The 23246-nt window shown below is 47.9% G+C and overlaps 1 protein-coding gene across 3 annotated transcripts in view; it reads right to left on the reverse strand.

The window, feature by feature from the left end:
* The window catches only part of LOC118214550 (protein diaphanous homolog 3-like), a 334802-nt gene that overhangs the window by 282763 nt on the left and 28793 nt on the right, over positions 1–23246 (reverse strand). For 2 of the 3 annotated variants that reach the window (XM_035394601.1, XM_035394599.1), the window contains exons 2-4: positions 14604–14636; positions 9392–9562; positions 3108–3212 (exon numbers count right to left, since the gene is read on the reverse strand). In XM_035394601.1, coding sequence (XP_035250492.1) covers positions 3108–3212; positions 9392–9562; positions 14604–14636 — 309 coding nt within the window. The remainder of the gene's footprint in view (positions 1–3107; positions 3213–9391; positions 9563–14603; positions 14637–23246) is intronic. The other variant, XM_035394600.1, reaches the window with a different exon arrangement.

Here is a 23246-nt window from a genome sequence, read left to right on the forward strand (position 1 = left end):
TCAGCCCTGACAACATTAAAGATTCACGGTTCCTTATCAATTTCAGAAAATTGAATTATACCCTTTGTAACCACGCTAATACCATGTCTGAACAAACATGCTCAACGCATGGAAAATGCAAGAAATGGAAATGAGGTCTCTACTGGACAGGAATACAAAAACACTCTGATCGCTCTAATGCAGCTTCTGAAATTAATACAGATTACTTGGCGCATTGGGTTTCACATTACTAATGAAATATTCACTAAATCCCTTCTTATTGTTACAAATGACCCCACTTTATTCTTATTAATACAAGTGTTTCTTAAGTGTTACATATTACGCTTTTTGCATGCTATAATGGTATAATGGCAGTGTTAGTTTATGAGATAGTGAGCCATTATTAGGGTAATGACCAAGTTAAGTGTTAAGTGTTTTTATGCATTTGTTTATTTATTTTAGGTAGGCTACTTCACTGTGCAACTTCTGACCACGGGAAAAGCATCCTTTTTATTCATATTTTTTTCCTACCAGGAAAGCCCCATTGAGATTGAAATATCAGAACATTCATCAGCCTGGTTCAGCTCTACAGTGGGAAAGGGATATAATGAGCCAGCCTGGTTCAGCTCTACAGTGGGAAAGGGATATAATGAGCCAGCCTGGTTCAGCTCTACAGTGGGAAAGGGATATAATGAGCCAGCCTGGTTCAGCTCTACAGTGGGAAAGGGGTATAATGAGCCAGCCTGGTTCCGCTCTACAGTGGGAAAGGGGTATAATGAGCCAGCCTGGTTCAGCTCTACAGTGGGAAAGGGATATAATGAGCCAGCCTGGTTCAGCTCTACAGTGGGAAAGGGATATAATGAGCCAGCCTGGTTCAGCTCTACAGTGGGAAAGGGATATAATGAGCCAGCCTGGTTCAGCTCTACAGTGGGAAAGGGGTATAATGAGCCAGCCTGGTTCCGCTCTACAGTGGGAAAGGGGTATAATGAGCCAGCCTGGTTTTAGTTCTTGAGGAGACTGAGGCCTGGATATTCTGGATAATGACTTCCATTGATTCAACTGTCACTGAATACAATATACTCAAGTTATAAATATTTTACCCCATGGAATATGTGTCAGAAACTATTATCTAATGCTGGCAAGATAACAATCCCAATACCTCAAGTATAGCAGAGCAGATGGCCAGGCCAAAAGATTTAACACACATTTTTAGATTCAAAGTCAAACTGGGAAAGCCAGCGCAGAAGAAAGAGTTGTGATGTTCGAAGTGAAGGAGAGTCACCCTGTCACACGGTGCCAGGATGTCAGTGCTGTCCTGGCCCGATTCAGCCTGCAGCCCCCACCCACCTCTCCCAGTGAGACAAAACTGCAGTACAGTACAACACCCTCTCCTAAGTACAGTACAACACCCTCTCCTCAGTACAGTACGACACCCACTCCTCAGTACAGTACAACACCCTCTCCTCAGTACAGTACGACACCCACTCCTCAGTACAGTACGACACCCACTCCTCAGTACAGTACGACACCCACTCCTCAGTACAGTACGACACCCACTCCTCAGTACAGTACGACACCCTCTCCTCAGTACAGTACGACACCCACTCCTCAGTACAGTACGACACCCTCTCCTCAGTACAGTACAACACCCACTCCTTAGTACAGTACAACACCCACTCCTCAGTACAGTACAACACTCACTCCTCAGTACAGTACAACACCCACTCCTCAGTACAGTACAACACCCACTCCTCAGTACAGTACAACACCCACTCCTCAGCACAGTACAACACCCACTCCTTAGTACAGTACAACACCCACTCCTCAGTACAGTACAACACTCACTCCTCAGTACAGTACAACACCCACTCCTCAGTACAGTACAACACCCTCTCCACAGCACAGTACAACACCCACTCCTCAGTACAGTACGACACCCACTCCTCAGTACAGTACGACACCCACTCCTCAGTACAGTACGACACCCTCTCCTCAGTACAGTACAACACCCACTCCTTAGTACAGTACAACACCCTCTCCACAGCACAGTACAACACCCACTCCTCAGTACAGTACAACACCCACTCCTCAGCACAGTACAACACCCTCTCCTCAGCAGTTTAACACCCTCTCCTCAGTACAGTACAACACCCACTCCTTAGTACAGTACAACACCCTCTCCTAAGTACAGTACAACACCCTCTCCTCAGTACAGTACAACACCCTCTCCTCAGTACAGTACGGCACCCTCTCCTCAGTACAGTACAACACCCACTCCTCAGTACAGTACGACACCCACTCCTCAGTACAGTACGACACCCACTCCTCAGTACAGTACGACACCCACTCCTCAGTACAGTACGACACCCACTCCTCAGTACAGTACGACACCCTCTCCTCAGTACAGTACAACACCCACTCCTTAGTACAGTACAACACCCTCTCCACAGCACAGTACAACACCCACTCCTCAGTACAGTACAACACCCACTCCTCAGCACAGTACAACACCCTCTCCTCAGCAGTTTAACACCCTCTCCTCAGTACAGTACAACACCCACTCCTTAGTACAGTACGACACCCTCTCCTAAGTACAGTACAACACCCTCTCCTCAGTACAGTACAACACCCACTCCTCAGTACAGTACAACACCCACTCCTCAGTACAGTACGACACCCACTCCTCAGTACAGTACGACACCCACTCCTCAGTACAGTACGGCACCCTCTCCTCAGTACAGTACAACACCCACTCCTTAGTACAGTACAACACCCACTCCTCAGTACAGTACGACACCCTCTCCTCAGTACAGTACAACACTCACTCCTCAGTACAGTACAACACCCACTCCTCAGTACAGTACAACACCCACTCCTCAGTACAGTACAACACCCACTCCTCAGTACAGTACAACACCCTCTCCTCAGTACAGTACAACATCCACTCCTCAGTACAGTACAACACAACACAGTTTAGTACACTCTACTCAGCTCACACTCCAGTGGTCATAATCTCCTAACTCAGACTAAAGGTGGGAAATAGACACGCCCAGCGGCGCAAACGCTTTCAGACAGAGGAAGTGAACAGAGAGGAAGGCAGCCGGAAACACATCAAATCTGCTGCTTACCGTTTTGGAGGCTGTGATGATGTACTGAATGACCATCTCCTTTTTCATGTTCAGGTCCTTCTCACGCAAAGGAGCTTTTTTATCTTCGTTTAGGTTCATATCCTCCTGTGAGAAAAAAAAACAAGGGGAAAAAAGCTGTCAAGCATTTAGTGTGCACTCTTTTAAAATTTCATTTTTATGTCTATCAGCTTAAAATTTGTATTACTAGAAAAAAATGCTATAACAGTGAAATAAGGAGATTTCTTCATAAGGAAATAATGAACTCAACCTTTCAGACTGCACAATACACAAGTATTGCTTGTATGGGGGAAACATACATGGAAACAACTGAAACAATGCAATGGTTTACTTTCTGGGGAGAGAAAACAAGACATGAAGACGCAGCTGCTACAAGCCTTCAAAATCAGTCCTTTGTAGCAACACTGCATTTTTAAACGGACAGTGTCAAAGTACTTGGTTAACATTTCGATCGCAGTCGAGAGAGAAAGAGAGAGAGTGGGGGGGAGGAAAAATTGAGTTTAGAAGGGAAGGAGAGGCAGAAGGAGAAACAAAAACAGAGAGATGAGAGCAGGAGACCAAGGTGTAGAGACAGCGGGGTGGGGGGGGGGCTCTCATCCCTGCACCCTCATCCTTCTACACACACAACCTCAGACCCACCAAAAGCCTGAGAGCCGGTCTGCTTCTGAGTGTGTGCGCGTGTGTGTGTGTGCCTTTATGTGTGCTGTGTCTTTGTGTGTGGGTGTGTGTCTCTATGTGTGACTGTGTGTGCATATGCCGGTGTGTGTGTGTGTGTGTGTTTGTGTGTGCCTGTGTATGCTTACGTGTGTGCATGTGCATCTATGTGTGTCTGTGTATGTGTGTTTGTGTGTGTGAGTGTGTGTGTGTGTGTGTGTGTGTGTGTGTGTGAGAATGTGTGTGTGTGTGTGTGTGTGTGTGTGTGTGTGTGTGTCTCCGTGTTAACGTGCCTGTGTGCCTGAGCGTGTACTTTTCTTTTTTTTTTTTTTGTACATCACTCTCCTACCACCCCCGCTTGCCAACCATTCCAGGGTCTGGCAGTTCTGTAGAGATGGAAATTTCTTTGGACAGAGTACTGCTCTGCCATTCTGTGATTATCCAGTCTAAAAGGTGACATTGGTCTTTACAAATGAGAGAGCTGCTTCCGTATATGAGAAGTCTGTAAGATTAATGCAATTTGGGACCAGCAAAGGCAATATGCCTCCCCAGCACCGCGAGACAGCTGCTATATTAACTTTAATCACCTCGTTAAATGTTTCCCAAAGAATGTACAGTAAATTAAGAAATGTTATTGGCTACCAAAGATTATTCATTCCTAGCTGTGTCGAGGTAACTACCGAGAGACACACCACGTGTACCATCCACTCGACGGACACTCTTCAGGAAGATAGATTAACCTATTACCCTCCAACATGGGAAATTAGTTTACATGAAAATCGTTAAACTCTTGCTTCCCACCGAGGTGCGAATGAACACCTCAGGCTGAAAAAGGAAACTCGTGTCTCCAGCAGCCTGGCCCGGCGGGGCCATCTTCCGGCTCAGAGGTTCCCCTGCTTTTCCCCCATTTGAAGTGGAGCTTCGGTTAGCAACGGCAATTATGTATTTAAACTAGAAAGAATGCACTCAGTAGAGCAGCCTCCCATCACATGAGTGTGCTCGGCAATTGTCTCTGCAATCCAGTCATTACTTTTCGAGTTACGATTGGTCTGATGGTGGGTCCACAGGAAAGGTCGTGGGGTCACCAAAGTCAATAAGTTTCTTCCTCCTGGGAGCATGATTGTGCACCGCAAATTTCAGGGCAATCCGGCCATTCCTTTCCCAGATATGTCTGTCACGGACGGACGGATGGACAGACAGACAGACATCATCATGATGTTACACGCTGTAAAACTCCTGCCTACGCCACACGGGAGAAGGTCCAGCTGCTTAACGATCTTCAGGCAGGTCCCCGGGAGAGACCTCTGCAGGAGCACTGGACTGCAACTGTCCTCAGTTTATTACGGTTTTGCTTTTTCTGATGTGTAGAGCAGTGCTGCTCATACCGCTCATGGTTCATCGGTAGTGGGTTAGGGCGGAAGAGCTCTACATATACATCAGGTCATTTTAAGCAGCCAAGGACCAGATGACAGTGTTTGAGAATGACGGCGGGGATTCGATGAAAGCACCTTGAGATGAGGCCGGATTGGACAACAGCACTTGAGACAATGTCTTATTGGCTAAAGTATGAGGACTGACATTTGAGACATATGTACTATTTGTGGTTTCCTAACGCAGCTACTTAAAGCACATACTTAACGCATCTTGTACACACAATTGGGCTATTGGCAGATCTGGACTGAAAACAAAAATAAATAAATAATTGTCAAGGGAGAAAATCAACCAACTGAATACAAAACATTCACGGTCGGTCAAACCAAGGTTTGAGTGAATTCGGAAACGGAACTGAAATTTCCTAAACTGACTGAATCTAAATGGAAGTGACCCTTAGCTCTGGTTGGAATATTAACAGGCCGCATTGCAACAGACAAACGAGGAAATTAATTTGAAGGAAGGTAAGCTCCAGCCGCAACCCCACGCAGCCGAGGGGGGGAGAAAGTGAGAAGGTGAGGAGGAAAGTTTAAGAAATCGGTATCAGATCACCAAGCCAAAGGGACCGCTCTGTAAGACAGTGGAGCGGCCGTATGGGCAATAAGAGCTCCTGCTCTGCTCAGGCTCTGCTCAGCCGCTCTGTCAGAAACATTACTCATCCGCCCTCACACACGCTGGAGCCCGTGTGCCGGAAGGTTCCGACAGGGGCCGGGGCCGGGGGCACACAGAGCCGGACACATCCGCAGCACAGGAAACGCGGCCACAATTTCGGAGAAACTCCCTCCAGGTGCAAGAGACAGAATGAAAGGGGGGCAAACAGGGAACAGCATGAAACGGGCGGAAAGGTAATAAGAGCCAAAATTATCTCTCTGCGGTGGCTTTGTAGGGGAGCCATTAAGTTCCAGCAGTACAGTAAACCATTTTTTTTCCTTTTTATCCGGCGTGTTCTTTTTGAAGATGAGACGAATCCCCAGCACGCTGTCATTCAGCTGAAGGGCTTCGCCCACGTTCAGCTGCTCTGTTCAGAACAAAATGAACTCCACCGCGGCACACCTGTACACAGCCCACCGACAGGAACAAAGCAGCGCTTCTGCATACCCCTGCGCTTCACCTGGAATACATTTAGACATGTGGACTCCGCAAATGCACAGGGATTAGTCCACGCAGACAGTCGAGGGCAACTGCAAGGCAAAATCAGAATTTCAACACTGAATGACCCTCCGGACATAGTCATGATGTGTCATGACAGAGCCAATGGCAACAACTGAGATGAAAGACTAATTAGGCCCTGCGGTACCCTTGCGTGTGTGCATCAAGGGTAGTATGGAAAGTTCAGCATGCATGTGATGTGAGTGTTAAAAAAGCGGAGTAACGACAATGACAACGAGGCTATGCAATTAAAGGCTTGTGTCACAATGTAGTGACAGCTCTGTCAGATACATGCATGGCGCACACCCACACACACCGGGGATGACTTGAAGGCAGACACTGGAGGACCATCAATTACCCGAGTTAGCCCTGACACCGCGTCATGTTCCCGGCTGGACAGACACCAGCGCGGTTCTGCCAGCGCACGTTCCCCTCAGGCGCTACGGCCACGGGCCGGCCCGGTCCGAACCCGGGAACCGGGGGCTCCGCTGCTCGGGAAAGGAGCTGGAAAACAGCCGGGGAGTAAGAGCCGGGGAGTAAGAGCCGGGGAGTAAGAGCCGGGGAGTAAGAGCCGGGGAGTAAGAGCCGGGGAGTAAGAGCCGGGGAGTAAGAGCCGGGGAGTAAGAGCCGGGGAGTAAGAGCCGGGGAGTAAGAGCTGGGGAGTAAGAGCTGGGGAGTAAGAGCCTGGAGTAAGAGCTGGGGAGTAAGAGCCGGGGAGTAAGAGCTGGGGAGTAAGAGCCGGGGAGTAGGAGCCGGGGAGTAAGAGCCGGGGAGTAAGAGCTGGCGGGGTCCTGACGCCCGGCGTGCTCTACTCAGCTGGGAAAAACGGGATGACCGCGGAGGCTGGACGAGGGCGGAGTTGGCCGCGGGGACGCTTGGGCACGGGCGCGCCCAGCTTTACGAAGCTGAGCGGGGCGGAGGCTAAAACGGCTTTAGCGAAAAACGTAGGATGCGCATTCGGCGCTACAGCGAGAGGGTACGAACACGCACATCTCCGCTCGTGCTTTGGGGCTCTGGGGCCCATTTTATATTCACAGCAGCACCTCCTCCGCTGCCATTATCCATACTGCTGCTAATATGAAACCTACAGACGTGCAGTAGAGGCAGAATCTTCTGTAGTTTTCATTTGGGGAAAGAGGCGAATGCAAACAGCGCACGTGCCACTTTAATCCCCTCCCCACCTTCAGGCTCCAACTGGTTATGAAGACACTGAATAAATATTTACACATTTATGTTCGCCTGGAACGGGGACTTTCAGTCGCCTGTCAGTCGGTAAGACATTAAACTGCTTTCTGAGGACCCTCCCACTATAGCTTGGTTACAGGACCAATATGTTGCTCCAGTTCTTTGTTCTGTTCCCAGCCATGTATGTCACTCGGCATCAGAACCTGTCATTCTCCAGACACTCGCAGTAAACTACCGTCAACTACAGGAACTACATGAAAGAGATTCTATTTTTGCCGCAGCTAAATCTGCAATTATACACACTTAAAAGACAGCAATTTGCTGCAAACTAGCCCTGTCACGGTGAATTTGTCATATGTTACAAACCGCTTGATGTTTACAGAAATGTTTGACGTATCCTGACACTTATTTCCCCACTTATTCCCGTGCTTTTTTTTCCTGCCAGCACCTGACTTCAGAGTTAATCTCATGTGACATTTCAGCAGGAAAAAGCTGATCCGTAAGGATCTGCAGGCGTGGCATTTCAAACCCTACAGCAAAGGTAAGCAGGTGAAAAGACACCTTAATGGATGTTCTCTTGAGGATGACAAATCTTTTTTTTTATTTTTTTAATGGAGAATTTTGTTCTTATTTTTACAGGAGCGACTGACACACAGCACGTTCCGCGCGCTGCTCAGAGTGTGTGTTGGCGCGGGCAGACGGCGCGCCGAGGTGGACGTGAGGTAGAGGTGGGTGGAAGTGTGAAGGTTGAGGAGGAGCCAGGCAGAGCTCAGTTAAGCCTGGTCATATTGAGAGGGGGTGAATGTCACGGAGCCATTCTTTATGACTTTCCGCCGGCGGCGGGGGTCAGCGGCGGGGGTCGACAGGGGCACGTCAGGGAGAGGGGGAATGAATAAGCGCTTTGAGCCGTAAAGCCCTTCTCCCTTCCTTAGCGCTGCGCTGCCCGCGGCCCATACCCCAAGCAGAGGAGCCCTCCCATTCGCTCACCTGCACCTCACTACAGTCCACACAGCGCTACAGGAGAGCAGCGGCGCGTCTCTCGCTGAAAACACGCCCCTGAGAGGAGCTAGTGCAGGAGTACATTACATTACATTACAGGCATTTGGCAGACGCTCTTATCCAGAGCGACGAGTAAAGAGCAGCATCCTGGCTGAGCTGCTCCACGGTGGACTCCTGCCCATGGTCGCAGCCTGCAGTCAGATTGAGCCCCTTTTTCCAGGGAGCTGTTTATGAGGCTCACTTTCCGCCCTCTTACTTATTTCCCTTTCTCCCGGGTCGTGCTGGGTGATGTGCGTAGCAAGTGGGGCGTGAACATGCGAGTCCCCGGCCCTTCCTCCAGCCTCGCAAACCTCCCAGAGGCGGGAGGGGAGCAGCCTCTGTGCGCCGCGGGCGTGTCCCATCTCTCACTAATCCCGCACCACTACACGGTCCACCTGGGAAAGCTGAGGATTTCAGTTCGGTGTTACAGTGGCCTGACAGCTGTCTCCCCCCCCCCCCCAGCCGTATGAGTGACTGCCACCACCAGGGTGTCCCACTGACACCTCAAACAGAAATACCCCCTCTGCACTACTGTTCACAAAGTAAACATACACTCACACTCAGTATAAATTATGGGAAACTCTGTAATATCTGTATTGTTTAAGTGTGCATATTTTAGAACCACAATTTGTCTATGCTCTCGTTTTAATTGAATCAATTCATTTTATTTATTTATTTTTGTGATGAAGTGACCACAGTTGAATGACTGCATTGGTACCCTCTTTATATGGTCGTACTGAATGGTAAATCCCAGGAAACCTAAGGTTACCATCTGTGCCTGTGCTGGGGCGAAGGCCACCTGAACGTACCATCATCTTCTCAAACAGGGCCAGGATCTCCTTCTCGGAGGTGATTTTGGTGGAGAGGTCCTCGAACTCGGAGGAGGCGTGCCAGTCGCTGGAGGCGGAGTGCTTGACGTGCGCCAGGTGCGGGCGTTCCTTCCGGCTGCCGGGGATGCGGATGCTGGCGAACCTGTCCAGCTGGGGGGGGGGGGGGAGAGGGGAGGAGGACATGAAAAATCCGCTATAACAGCACACCAAACACACCGGAAAAAGAAAACGCTACAAGCCCTGTCAAATCCCTCTGCCTGCAGGTGTCCAGTAGCGATAGGGCCCTGACAGTCAAACTGGAGGGACAGATTCACTTTGCGGCTTTAGGGAGTTAATCCCCAGCAACACATATGCATATTCTAAACTGTGTGTGTACCAAAGGCAATGGTGCAGTGACTCCATCCCCAGAAACAAGAAAAATAAATTCTTAGCGGGATTATACCAGCCACAGTACTGATAGTACACCTCATCGCATTTTTTGTGAGCTCTTAGCCTTTATAAACTGTGATGCACAAAAAATCCTTCTGTAAATCCAGCCTCAAGTGCTGTCCATTTCAGAAACTTTCCAATCATTATTAGAACACAGAATGCAGCCAGTTATTTGCACAGGGATGTAGAGAAAGTGAAATATTGAAACCCTTGTGTACAAATGAGTCTGAAAAGTCACATCCAGCATAATTAAATATATAGATATTCAATGCGTGTGTGCGAAAGAGAGAGAGAGATATTGGTTGCAAAAAGTTCACTTGCATGCTACATAGTTAATCTAAAACTTTATAACCGAGGACTGAAAAAGCCCAGCAAATACAGGCCTAATGCTGCAGGCAGCTTTCAATATTATACACAGCTGCTCAAATAAAAACACCACTTTAAAAGCTTCAATGCAAACTACATAAAAGTGCTGATTTCTAGGACCGTGTTTGTCTGCTGCCTTGTTTTTTTTATTGTTTTTTCCCCAATTGCTGCCCCAATTTTGATTTTACACAGTACTTGTCTTTTCATTTTTGACAGATTCCAACTAGGTTGACGTTTAAATGTATTTTTATTTAAAGTTTTTCAAAAAGTAGTATTTTAAAAATGTTTTTAGAAAGCAAATTCATATGCAGTACAAACTACAACGCACTAGAAAACTCTTAACATACGCACAGCACCACTGCCTGTTGAATATTTCCTTTTGCCTGGTGAATTAACTTCCGCACTCTTCCGAGACTGCGGTGCGTGAATGATACGAGCCTTCGTTTCTGTGCGCTGTTGTTCTCAGAGCAGAACTCATTAAGGAGGGGCCAAAGGGACGCTCATACGCTGGTCAGAGAACAGCAACCGAAGAGGACAAAGCAGACACACACAATACAGCCACTAAACTGTCCATAATACCCTTCCTCCATAAATTGCCTTGTAACTGGCGCGCACAGCAACAGCAAACAAGATAAAGCGCAGAGAAGCCTCAAATTGATTTATGTTGTGCGGACGGCATCAAACATTACAGCAATAATGATTCTGTAATTGGATTAGACTTGTCAAAAACTATTTGCTTTTATCATCAGGCGGCTATGAGAGCGGGGACTGCAGATTGAGATATCGGCGTGGGGGGGATAAGGTAGTTTGTTCATCTTATGGCTTTTGATTTGTACTGGGCGGGTAAATTGCCAGCCCTTATCTTCAGGGATATTCTACACCGGTCTTCCCATTGTGCATTATCTTACCCGCAGTTCCGGCTCAGATAATCTGCCGTGACACTAATGCCCATTCAATTAAATACCACCGTAGCTGCTTTCATGACTTCACCTACAGCGCGCTTTGGGAGAATGGATTGTTTTTGTACAGGAGACAACATGAACACTTCGGTCTCCTCCTCAGTCTGCTGTTGTCAGTGGCTACTTAGATGTGCGAGATAAATTAATCTATGAAGATGAATTCTGTGCGGTGCGTTCCCTGATTAATTCATTAAGAAATAAGCTACCATCGCAATAAGCTAGTCGTTTAATACATTATGCATGATGCCATAAAAGGAGCGCGCGACAGTAAGTTCTGCTCTGCTACAGGAGCGGTGCGGTGGGGGAAGGCAGCTGTTTGCAGAGTAATAAGGGAATGATTGTGAGAAAGACGCAGGTGAGGTACAGATGCAGTCCCTCCGGAGCCTGTATATACGCTGTGAATGGCCTCCATTGTCTTTGATGTGGAGACTAATGGCCGTGCAGGAGAAGAGTCACAGCCCCTCCCCCTCCTAATCGTCCAATCAGCTGCTCTCAGCACAAAGGCCGTCACAGAGCCATCACGGAGAACTTCCATCTGCAAACAACAACTCCGTTAACTCCCATCCCCCTCCTGCACGAGCGCGGTTCTCCCCAGACGATGCACCAGCCCATTCTCGGGCGCGGCCCCACAGTGGCGGTAAACGGAACGCACCCTCGGTCGGCCTTACGCGCCGGTGTTTCCAAAAATGCTTTTTAATGCGTTGTTCTGGGACTGCAGAACCAGCTTTTCAGCGATTTGAGCGCGATGCGTGGTGCGGGTGTGTTAAACTGCGCACGGCCCCAGGCGAACACGCCGCTGCGCGGTTAGCGCTCAGGGCGCAGCGTCGGTTAGCGCTCAGGGCGCAGCGTCGGTTAGCGCTCAGGGCGCAGCGTCGGTTAGCGCTCAGGGCGCAGCGTCGGTTAGCGCTCAGGGCGCAGCGTCGGTTAGCGCTCAGGGCGCAGCGTCGGTTAGCGCTCAGGGCGCAGCGTCGGTTAGCGCTCAGGGCGCAGCGTCGGTTAGCGCTCAGGGCGCAGCGCGGTTAGCGCTCAGGGCGCAGCGGCGGGCGGGGCGGGCCGAGGCCCTCGGCAGCGCTCCGTATTTCATCCTCTGAGTTAAAGCCTGGGTGCGGCGTGACCTCGGGAGCGGGCCGGTTCGCTAGCGCAGATAAACCTTCCATTACGCATGCAATTACTCCATCCCTCAGAAGGCCGGCCAGGCCCTCGCTGATTAAGCGCAGGTTTATACGCCAATAAATATGACAGACTGCAGCCTGAGCGCACCCAACTCAGCACACAAAGTCCTGCTGCTGCGGAGTCTCGAAAAACAACGCGTTTCAGACACGCCCTGAGGGGCGGTCCAGAGGCCCGGACTGGCGGGTGACCCACAGCTGGCTCTGCCGTCCCCCCCAGCGATGGGAGGGGTTCGGCCGGCCGGGATGAGCGTCTCTCTTCACGCACCAGCGACACCTGCTGGTTACGCTGCACTTGTACGCTTCACACTGATTTCTGTGCGAGCCCCACTGGCAGTGTGATCATACTGCAGAAGAACAGCATGTGCTCATTACCCTCTGTCCCTGTCTCAGCCTCTCTCTGCAAGCACACACACTCTCACGTACATGCACACACACACGCTCTCACATACACGCAAACACACAGTACCATCTGCGTTGTGAATGAACAGCAATTAAAAGAAAACATTCACAGGCCAGGGTTGGGGTCAGTTTCATTTCACTCCAAGAAATGAACGGAAATTCAACTCATGAATTGAAAAAGCCCCATATAACATGAGCATTTTTCAAATGATCCAACGAAACTCAATTTTCTGAATTGGCCAAACTGAAAGGGAAGCGTCCCCTCCCCCACAAGCTAAAGATCTCTATCCCGGGATCTGCGGCACCTTTCTGAGTCCAGATAAGCAACAATCTCTTTGCTCTCGTGTACAGCATGGAGGGCTGTCTCACATCTCACACATCTGGGTGTCTGTACATGGCCTCCCATTGATCCCACGCATCTCACCGGTGACACCATCCTTTGCAATGCCCACCTACTTTGATACGACATGCTGTCACAGCAAAAAAGAACTGAGTTTTCAGCTGATCTATGTGGTTAAAGAAAATGTCAAATTTCATGAAAATATAGCTGGATACATCACGCACACACTCCAATTTCAGCCCAGCATCTGATTTTGCTAGACATTTACGAACTGTGTTTGGGGTCTTAAGATAGAGATGGAAGGGTACATTAAAATTAGACCCTGTCTGATGAAATTAAAAAGATATCTGGTTTAAAAAGCATCAATATAATATCAAATGAAGCCACCAAAAAAATGATCAACAATAATTTGAAATATCATGCACACAAAACTACATGCTGAGTGAAACTGCTTACAGCACTGCTATTAAATAAATTAATTCCATTCATATTCATTATTTAATTAATTTAAGTGTAAATACATCTCAAATCTATACGAATTTGGCACTTAACACAGCATACTGAACATATGCATATTTCCAAATAAAAGAAAAACTGGGAGAGCGTTTCAGTTCATATTTAAAGGAAGTGAAAGAGTTCCTGGATTTCAAAAGCCTCACGGATGGGGTGACGGAACAGAGGCATGAATGCTTAATGTAAAGACAATGGAACTGGGGAGATGCAGCACGCATGACTGAGTATGTGTGTGCGTGCATGAGCCCGCCTTGTATGCTAGGCACACACACACATCGCTCGCGGTGACACTGATCACTGAACTTCCCTTTCTCCCTGCGCATTGGCTGGCATGGCTTACCTGCTCCACGCAGCCAGAAACATCTGGAAAGCGTCCAAGAACATTTATTTGGATCACAAGAAAATCACTGTTTTACAATCGTTCCAGACATTTTCGCCGAGCGTAAATAAAAACATATGGCTAAACGCTCAGATAAAATGCTCACATGCTCCCAACTGTGCTGAAGACCAAGCCAAGCCCATATAAACGAATGCAGTGGAGACAGTGCCTTACCAAGCTCTACATGCAAATTTATGTTAAATCCAGTTCAATTATACACAGTATAATCGGTTAAAGGGACGAAAAAACTCTTAGTTAGTGAACATAAGGCCCGTATTCTGCCATCAATCATAAAGGATAAGCCTTGTTTATTGAGTCGCCCATCAATCAAATGCTCAAAGTGTGTGATGTTTGGTCAGTAATGGAAAGCAGTGTGGGGAGAATTAAGTTTCATGAACCCCTTAACGGGTGGAGTTAGAACAAGCTGTATTTCTGTCAGTAAACGTGCTTGAACCAATCAAAATCTTTTGCTCTCTAGAGCAAAGCACGACAACTAGCTCAAATCAGTGAGCTACTGATAACGCCTGGTAGCTCCGCCCATTTATGAGGTCATGAAGCCGCATTGTCCCATCCCCAGGAGGATGCTGTGGGTGTGCAGTTAGAGGAGGAGTGAAGCAAAAAGAAAAGGCCTTACCACGTCATCCGTAAGCGTTCTAATATTTAACTGCTACAAAGGGAAAGAAAAGGACATAATCAGAATTACAGCCCAAAACCAAAGAGAACCTGCCCCTCGTTTCTTTTCAGTCAGGGCCAGCCTGTATCTGTGGGGCTAAGCAGTGATTATGACACAATGATATGTATGCAAATTCTGAGGAAAACCCAGGGCCTGAAAGGTGACTCTGACCTTGAAATCACATTACATTCCAGTTACCGCAAAATGAGATTTTGCCTTTGTGTTTATGGTAGGCTAAATACAGGAAGTAAAGGGGAGCCTCATAATTTAAATTATATGTTCAAAATTAAAAAGCTAATAAGTCATACTGTGAATTAGAAAAAAACTTATTTCAATTCATAACGAAGCATTTGTAAGCTCAACTGATATTAACTCAAAGGAGCATTGCTCATACTGAAAATACTAGAATTCACCTCAACTCAGTCCTGTAAACATTCACCCTCTGTCTGCACAGACTGATCTCCCGTCAGCATGTAAACAAAATACGCTTGGTCAAATTCTCTGAAACGACCGATTTTAATTAGTTTAGCTAGACTGACAACGCGGTTGTTTTGTAAATTTCACCGCAAAAATTAATTAATTAGATGCGGTTGTATAAATGAACAAAAGATAGCAAAACAAATGGTAAGAGCAGGGATGGGGCAAGGCTCAAAGACCGATCTCCAGTGGTGGCGCTAATCGCTGCACTAAATTAGCCGAGTGGTCAAGTCCTTAGTTATTTCACTGCATTGGCTAGTGAGAATGACCTAAATTTCTAAAAATGTCATTTGTTGAAAGAAACAGATTTAATGTTATGACATGCTCATCTATTTCTGTCTTCAATAAGAGTCACAACCAGTTCATAGTGTGGGCAGTTTTTTTTATTATTTAAAAACATGAGTATAAGGAGTTGCAAGCTTAATTCGTCATTATGGGGTGCCACGGAAATGGAAATTATTTACACGGGTGCCTCAGGCCTGAAAGGTTTGGGAACCACTGTTTTATATTATGGATCCCGGTCGCACAAAGTGCAAAGCATAGAAATTGAGTTTGATGACAGAATGGAAGTCTGGAAATTAAAGCAATAATTTAGCCGAGCAGCAGTCAATTCCTTCCAAACATTCACAGATTTAAACAAGACCAGTGGGAATATACATAACGGTCAGACACTTCTTGTTAATATTTAGCAATAAAAATTGAATTTGACCAAGTATAATTCTTGCTTTATTTTTATTTTTTTGCCAAATACAGGGACAGAAAACCCAATCTGCCACATGACACTGAAAACACTTCTGATGAAGTGTTCTGGTCAGACACGGCTGGGCCACATTTTTCCCCCCAAAAGGATCTGAATTTTTCCTTATCGGGTTGCTGTCAGACGCTGAGAAATTCAGCTGTGCTCTGAATATACACTATAATGTTCGCATTAAATCTTCCAAAGACCTCAGGAGTCGGCCTTCGGGACGAAGACGAACCGCCACCGGGGTTGGGAGCGCTGAAGGTGGGGCAGGAAGGACGCGGCGAGAGCGTGACCCGAATGCGGTGCGGTTAAGGACACGTCGCGGGGCGATCGCGCGTCCCGTACTCAAATGGGACAGACCTCCACGGCCGGTCGGGGGGGTCATTTCAGCGGGGCGTAAGAAAACGATTTACGGGGCAATTTCCCGAGCCGGGAGGGAGCTGAATTATGGGAGCGGGAGATGTTCCCCCGCCGGTCCCCATCACGCACACCTGCCCACGTCCGTCTCTGCTCAGTCACCTGCAGCAGAGGGGAAGGAGCCCTCACTCAATCAGGCTGGGCGAGTACGCGGGCACGGCACCGAAAAGCCGCTCCGCAGGGCTCCGCACGGCCAAGCAAGCACCGCACAAAGACGGCTAGAAAAGATCAGCCAGAACCGACCGAGCCGCGCCTTCTTCAGACCGGAAGGGAAAAGGAGGAGAGAAACGGCGTTTCCCAGGTTACGCAGGGTTCTAAACCGAAGAGATTTCTTTCCGCGAGCAGCTAGTGGGAAAGCTGTTGCGGCGCGGAAAGGCGGTTGTGGCATCAGTGCCATCTAAACGGACGGTAATGAATCTCACAGACGGCGATGAGCGGCAGAGGGGGGTGGCGTGACCTCTCCCTGGCGGAGCGGTGTCGTTGGAAGAGCCGGACGTGGTTAGTGGAGCGCACTGATACCCAGAAGCCTCTGCTGTTAGCATGTTGCCAGTGACGGGAGAGAGAAACGAGGCGGCGAAGGCTGCATCTCCGCTTTGTCGTGCCATTGGCTGGGCAAGCGGGGCCAGGGCACCAGCCTCAGAGCCGATGGGCCAAACGTATGGCTTCCTCCGGGGCATCGGCCTGTACGCCCAGCTCCGCCAAACACAAGCACTGATCTGCTCGGCCCCGCAGTCTGGAGCACCATGAGGGCGTCACGCTCCTCTGGGACTGCAGTACTTTCACTCGCTCTTCCACAATGGTGCCTCGCCGCCTTCTACCCAGGCCGACCCTCCGGAATGATACCTTGTGACACTTCCGCCATCTTAGTGGCTGTGGAAATAGAAATTACTCTCAAGCCTTCTAGCAGCCTGGCTGGCTGGCTGGCAGATGTGCCTGGCTGCTGCATGCTGCTCATACATACAAAGAGGCAGGCTGTGAATTGCAGGGGGGATTATGGGATGCATGTTCTGAAAGGGCTTTTCAGCAAGTACAATGTTGCTCGCTGGTACACTTCACAGGTTCAATGAGCAGGTCACTCAGAAAAAAGGGATGCTTAGAATTGCAAAGACACTTTTTTCCAGTTGTAACCTTTCAAAAATATCTTGAAATTTTCAGTGAGCCTTCGGGAAAAAAAATGCGGTCTACAGCATGCAAACTGCCAATTACTAAGTGTTTCCAATTATTATCCTTATTGCCTGATAACTCAGATGGCCATGAGGCCCCCTGAAGGACAAAGAGAAAAAGATGCCCGTCCTCTCAGACAAATAATCCTCTGGAGCACTTTTCACTGAACATCAAGGTGGCCCTGTTTGGCCCGGCACTTCCACCTCCTATGGCTTTATGAATTTTTTAGCCAGTGCGGCAAAAACGTTCTGTTTTAATCAGAATGCCAAAACATCATATGCAACTTCTTTCACCCCACGAATCCCGCTGTTCAATCACGCTTGTTACAGGTGTCATATTAAACTTATGAATGAATGTTGTGTTGTTATTTTCATCAGAACACAAGTGAATTGGTGTTTCAAAGGCGCAGCATCCCACTGGCTAGCGCGACCACTGAGAAACGTGCACACACACTCACGGCAGAAAGGAAAGGGATGAAACGGACTTGCTCTCTTCACATAGTGCAACATGTTGCACAGATCTAGTGAAGATTGCTGTACAAGGAAGGTTGGCTGGCGCTGCGGGAATCCATTTTGTTCTCATTTTGTTTTCGCGCCTCTCTCGTGCAGATAACTGTCTGTCAGTGTTGGGTGGGGCTGAGGTCAGGGCTCTGTGCAGGCCAATCAAATACTTCCACACCATTCTTTACAAAACCATTTCTACATGGACCACGCTGTGTGCCCTAGGGCACTGTCAAGATGAATCAGGAAAGGGCCTTCCCCAAACTGTTGGGGAAGCACAGAATCATCTAGAATGTGATTGCATGTTGCAACATTAAGATTTACCTTCATTGGAACTAAGGGGCCTAGCCCAAACCATGAGAAACATCCCCAGACCAAGGGGTGTCCAGATACTTTTGGTCATATAATGTACCGAGTTAATGCAAGTAATTTTACTATAGAGTTTCTATAGTTCATTTAACTATAAAATCTGAAAGTCTGGGAATGGGGCCATTTTATCTGTATATGGAAGCACCAGCCAGGCAGAAATCCTCCTGAATCCAATTTAGTGTTTTACAGGCAAGAAAGGAAGGAACATCAGCACAGTTAATTTAAAAAATTTTCACACACACAAATTCCCTCTCTCTTCTATCAAGAAAGACAATTGAATATGTGAAATAGTCAGGGAGCGTGAAATGGTTCAGAAGCCAAAGAATTGTACCCAGTTCCACACAAAATTAAATTAAAATAGAATTTTAAAAAGATCAAAAAATTGAACAAATGAATTAAAATGTAGTGCTTAAGAACATTGGAGAGAATAGGACAAACTCCTGAGGTGGATTGAATACTCATGTGAGACACGTTTTTGCTTTCACATGGTAATCCCAATGTTAGCATCAGAAAGCTCTTCAGAAGCAATGCATTGCAGCAACAAAATGTTTTATTACAGACACGAAGCCATCACTCCATATCAACATTTTAAGGGCACACAATAAAGTCCCATATTTTATATATGAAAGGTTGATATATGATAGGTTGTATAAACCAGTAAATGAAAATACATGTGGCAGCTGATCCAATTCCAAAATGTTAATATGCAAAAATGAATTTGCCTAATTAATCATTTGAAAAAGTAAGTATTAAATATTTCACTTATTACAGAATGAAATATGTTTTCAATACAAAAATTTCCATAACATAAACACTGAGCAAAAAAAAGACAAATTCCTTTAATTCCTTTAATTTGTTTCACAGCATCTAAACATCAACTGCGTACAATGGGCGAAGACCAGAAGCTCTAGCTTGCATCAAGTGTGCATTGCACAACGCCAGACTGTTAAAATGTACATTAACATTTAAATGAGTGCACTGGACATTCTGATGGGAGAGCAAGGCTTCATGAACCCACAATGCTAGGGCTGCAATGAGCTGTCAATCACTGAGGGCCTGGCAACCCACAACGAAATGCAATGATTGGCTCAAACCAATTAGCCTCTGAAATCATACGGCAGCTACGTCGCTTTGCGGGCTCATGAAACCTCACCGTGCCGTCACTAGTTCATGACGCAGCCAAAATGGGGTCGCTCCGTTCGTTTCAAAATCATGCTAGGAGGTGGAACTTAGTTATCAGCAAAATCTATATTTGCCCGACGACGGCGAGCCCTAATTAAAATTCTGAAGGTCCCGACGGTTTTAGTCTGGAATGTCCCCGCCTGATGCATGGCTCAATCGGATGGAACACGCCCGTCCTCCCGGAATGGCCAGCGAAGGCTGGGCTAACGAAACTCTTCCATCAGTCTCACTTCATTAATGAAGTCAAAACAAATTGGCAGAGCTCAGTGTAAGCATGAGGGAGCGATCAATCAAGGAAGCCTGCTAACTCAGAGCAGCCTTAGCCTCAAAATTTAAAAAGGCCCTTCATTTATCACCGTTTCCTTGGCTTTGTGAGAGTGAACATAAGGGGTGGGCGTTTGCTGACTTCTGAATACAACTCAGAGACAGGCTCCCAGACGTTTTGGGGTTTAATGTTATTCCGCACCTGTGGAGGGGGACACTGCGACAGCGGACCGAGGCGAGGGTGGAGATTCTCATTTTCCATGACTTGTCCATGACTAGAAAACCGGATACAAAATTCCAGGTTTTCCAGGACCCATGGGAACCCTGAGAGAGGGTTTGAAATCACCCCCTCACTCCCATCCCCTTTTTTGAAGCTTTTTTTGAAGTTTTAAAATTGAGAATATTGTCCTCCCCCTCCACATGCAGCCTTGCTCAGTTCTCCATTCTAACCTTTTTTGGAAACCGTAATTGTCAGCAACCAAAAAAAAAAAAGAATTTCAGAAATACACCACTCTCTACTTGGAGATCTAATCAGTTAACCAAGCTCGCAATTTCTCACAGCAAACAGAAACTCCAACTTTCAAGGTCAGCCCACAAACTTTGCGGGATGGAAAGAGATAGAAAGTTCCGCAGGACAGGAAAAGATAGGGCCAGCAGTAATTTTGGACCTGTCTCAAGATAGAAATCCCCTGTGAGCACACAGCTTCGAAAACTTCTAAATGAACCAGGTAAACAAAGCAATTAACTATACAGACATTGCGCCCAAAACTAATTTAGAGCTACTTGTTTGAAACCATAATCTGAAATGATAACCCCTTCACTTCAACAGTCCTCAAAGTAATTGGTAAAATTCAGCACAGCAGTCGACAAGAAAAACAAGTTAACCACACAATGATAATGCAGCACCGCAAAAGATTTTCAACAATCTACAACGATTCTGTAAAAATAACTGATGATTATGATTCAGATGCATGCACATAGTTCACAAAAAGCCCAAGCAGACAGACCTGCCCATCTGAATTAGGCGCCAAGGCCAATCTCTGAGAATTTAAACAACATGCAACTGAACATTTCAACCACAAACACCATGGGGAAAAAAAGAGTTTTCCCCTCCTCATTCACTCACACCTAGTAATACAATTATGACCATATTACTTCAGCTCATAATAAAACCTAATAGGTTATGTATGCATATGGGTGTTTTATTGTTTGCATGTGCTTAACCAACTGATCTTAAGTGCACAAACATGCAATTTTCAGAGACAAAGACAAAAAAAGACAGGATAATTCAATTGTGTGTTGCATCATAGGACTCAGTGTAATATTTGAAAAGGATCTGGCATGCTAAGATGCATTTGGTTCAACACTGGGGGACTACACAGGGTTACTGGGTGTTGTGTTATCAGCATCTCCATCCAGAGAGGAAAGAATAGAGAGTGAGAGAGATGTCAGCTGCCTGTTGCCTCGTAGGTGATCTCCCCATCAGCCCCGGCACGTGGGGATTAGCCCAGAGAACCCGCCATCTTCATTTCTCCCAGCATGCTGCCAATTAACAGCCCAAAAATCCCCCCGCGAGCCAACTAAATACATCCTTCCGCAACCTTCACACATCGCCACAATCTGGGTTCACAAACAGCCGCTTACCTACCCACCCATTATCTGAGACTAATTAAGACTACCGATATGAGCGCGAGATCTCATTCCTGAAGCGCTTGTCTTTTACACATCTCTCTTTCATACGTCTATCACAAAAAATGTATTAAGAAAACGTTTTTTTATGCCTGTACTCCCCCGAAAATGGAAAACTTGTGCAGGCACACGTGGGACGTGCAGGGTTGATATGCTGAGGGCCTCTGCTCTGAGCCTCAGTCCTAAATGAAGGAGGTTCAGACAGAGGTTTCACTCACACAGACGCAGCGCGGTGGTGCTTCCCCACCAGCGGATTCTACCTGTCTGTTCCAGTCTCCCGATCAATGCACCCCACGACCCCGAGCCTCACCATCTGCCCCGCTTCACCTCCCAACAAAACAAACCACTACGCAGGAAGCGCACAGGAGGAAAACGTGCTGCAGGGAGGGAGGGAGGGAGAGAGAGAGAGAGAGAGAGAGAGAGAGAGAGAGAGAGAGAGAGAGAGAGAGTGTGAGAGAGGGAGAGAGAGAGAGAGTGGGAGAGAGAGAGAGGGAGGGCGGGAGAGAGAGAGTGAGAGAGAGAGAGAGTGAGAGAGAGAGAGAGAGTGAGAGAGGGAGAGGGAGAGGGGGAGAGAGAGAGTGAGAGAGTGAGTGAGAGAGAGAGAGGGAGAGAGAGAGAGAGAGAGTGAGAGTGAGAGTGAGAGAGAGAGAGAGGGAGAGGGAGAGGGGGAGAGAGAGAGAGAGAGTGAGTGAGAGAGAGAGAGGGAGAGAGAGAGGGAGCGCACGGATTCAGTGGCGATCTGCGGAGCGCGGCGGGCGCTAGCAGGAACCCCGCTCTCCTACAGGCGAGCGCTGAGGTGCCGAGCCACAGGTGTGCAGATCTGGTTTTGATCATGTGGGCCGGTGTTTTACTTTGGTCTCGTTCTGTCTTTGTTCCGCCCTCCCTTGTAATTCTAAGATGGCTGCCGGCTGAGCCGTGATTAATTACGGTCCGGCGACTTGCGCCCGCATGGGGAGAGAGGCGGCCGGTAAACAGCGGTCTGGAATGGCGGTGTTCTCCTCAGGAGGAGCACACTGTGACACGGCAGATTCGGCAGCTAGGCTAACGGACAAGGGGACATTGGAGGGGGGGCCAATTAAGGAAACATCCACTCACGCTTTAGAGCGCTAAACCTGAGAGAGATAGGAAGGTGATCTAAAGTAAAGCGCCCTGCAGGCTTCTCCCAGACTTCATTTAGCGGAATCTCTGCGGGGCCGAGTAACGGATGAATGGAGCTGGTGGTGGTGGTGGAGGGGGCGGCCGCGGGGGAGCGGACGTTCCCGGTGTGGCCAAGGTTCCGGCGATGACGAGGGTCCAATGGCCTCGCGGCATCCTGAGACACCGCTGGAGACGGGTCGCCGCGGAAAAGCATTCAGGTCACATCCAGTCGCCGTGGCGAAGCATTCAGGTCACATCCAGGCGCGCTCATTAAAAAAGCCTCTCAGTAACAGCGCCCGGCGTGGGACCGCAGCACGGCGGCTCCCGACTGCATTAAAGGCCATTAAAAGCGCCTCTCTTTGGGCGGGCGGCTCATTAAGGCGCCCGGGCCACTCCGCTCAAGGGCTGGGAGTAATTCACACCGACCCTCATTAGGACAACACAACCGCCACGGCGGCCGGCCGGGAGGGACGGCGGGAGGGACGGCGGCAAAGCCGGATAAAAAAGTGCGTCAGCAGCCGCTTGTTAAAGAAGGAAAAGTCCAGTCTGCAGAGGGGATACGGCAAAATTAAGCACAAACTACATTAGTTAGATTTCAATAAAGAAGAAACTTTCCGCAAAGTTTTCCCCTCTTAAATCAGCGTGTCAGCTCCAGCCGTTTTG

This window comes from Anguilla anguilla, chromosome 15 (genome assembly GCF_013347855.1).
Source record: "Anguilla anguilla isolate fAngAng1 chromosome 15, fAngAng1.pri, whole genome shotgun sequence".
Lineage (NCBI taxonomy): Eukaryota > Metazoa > Chordata > Actinopteri > Anguilliformes > Anguillidae > Anguilla > Anguilla anguilla.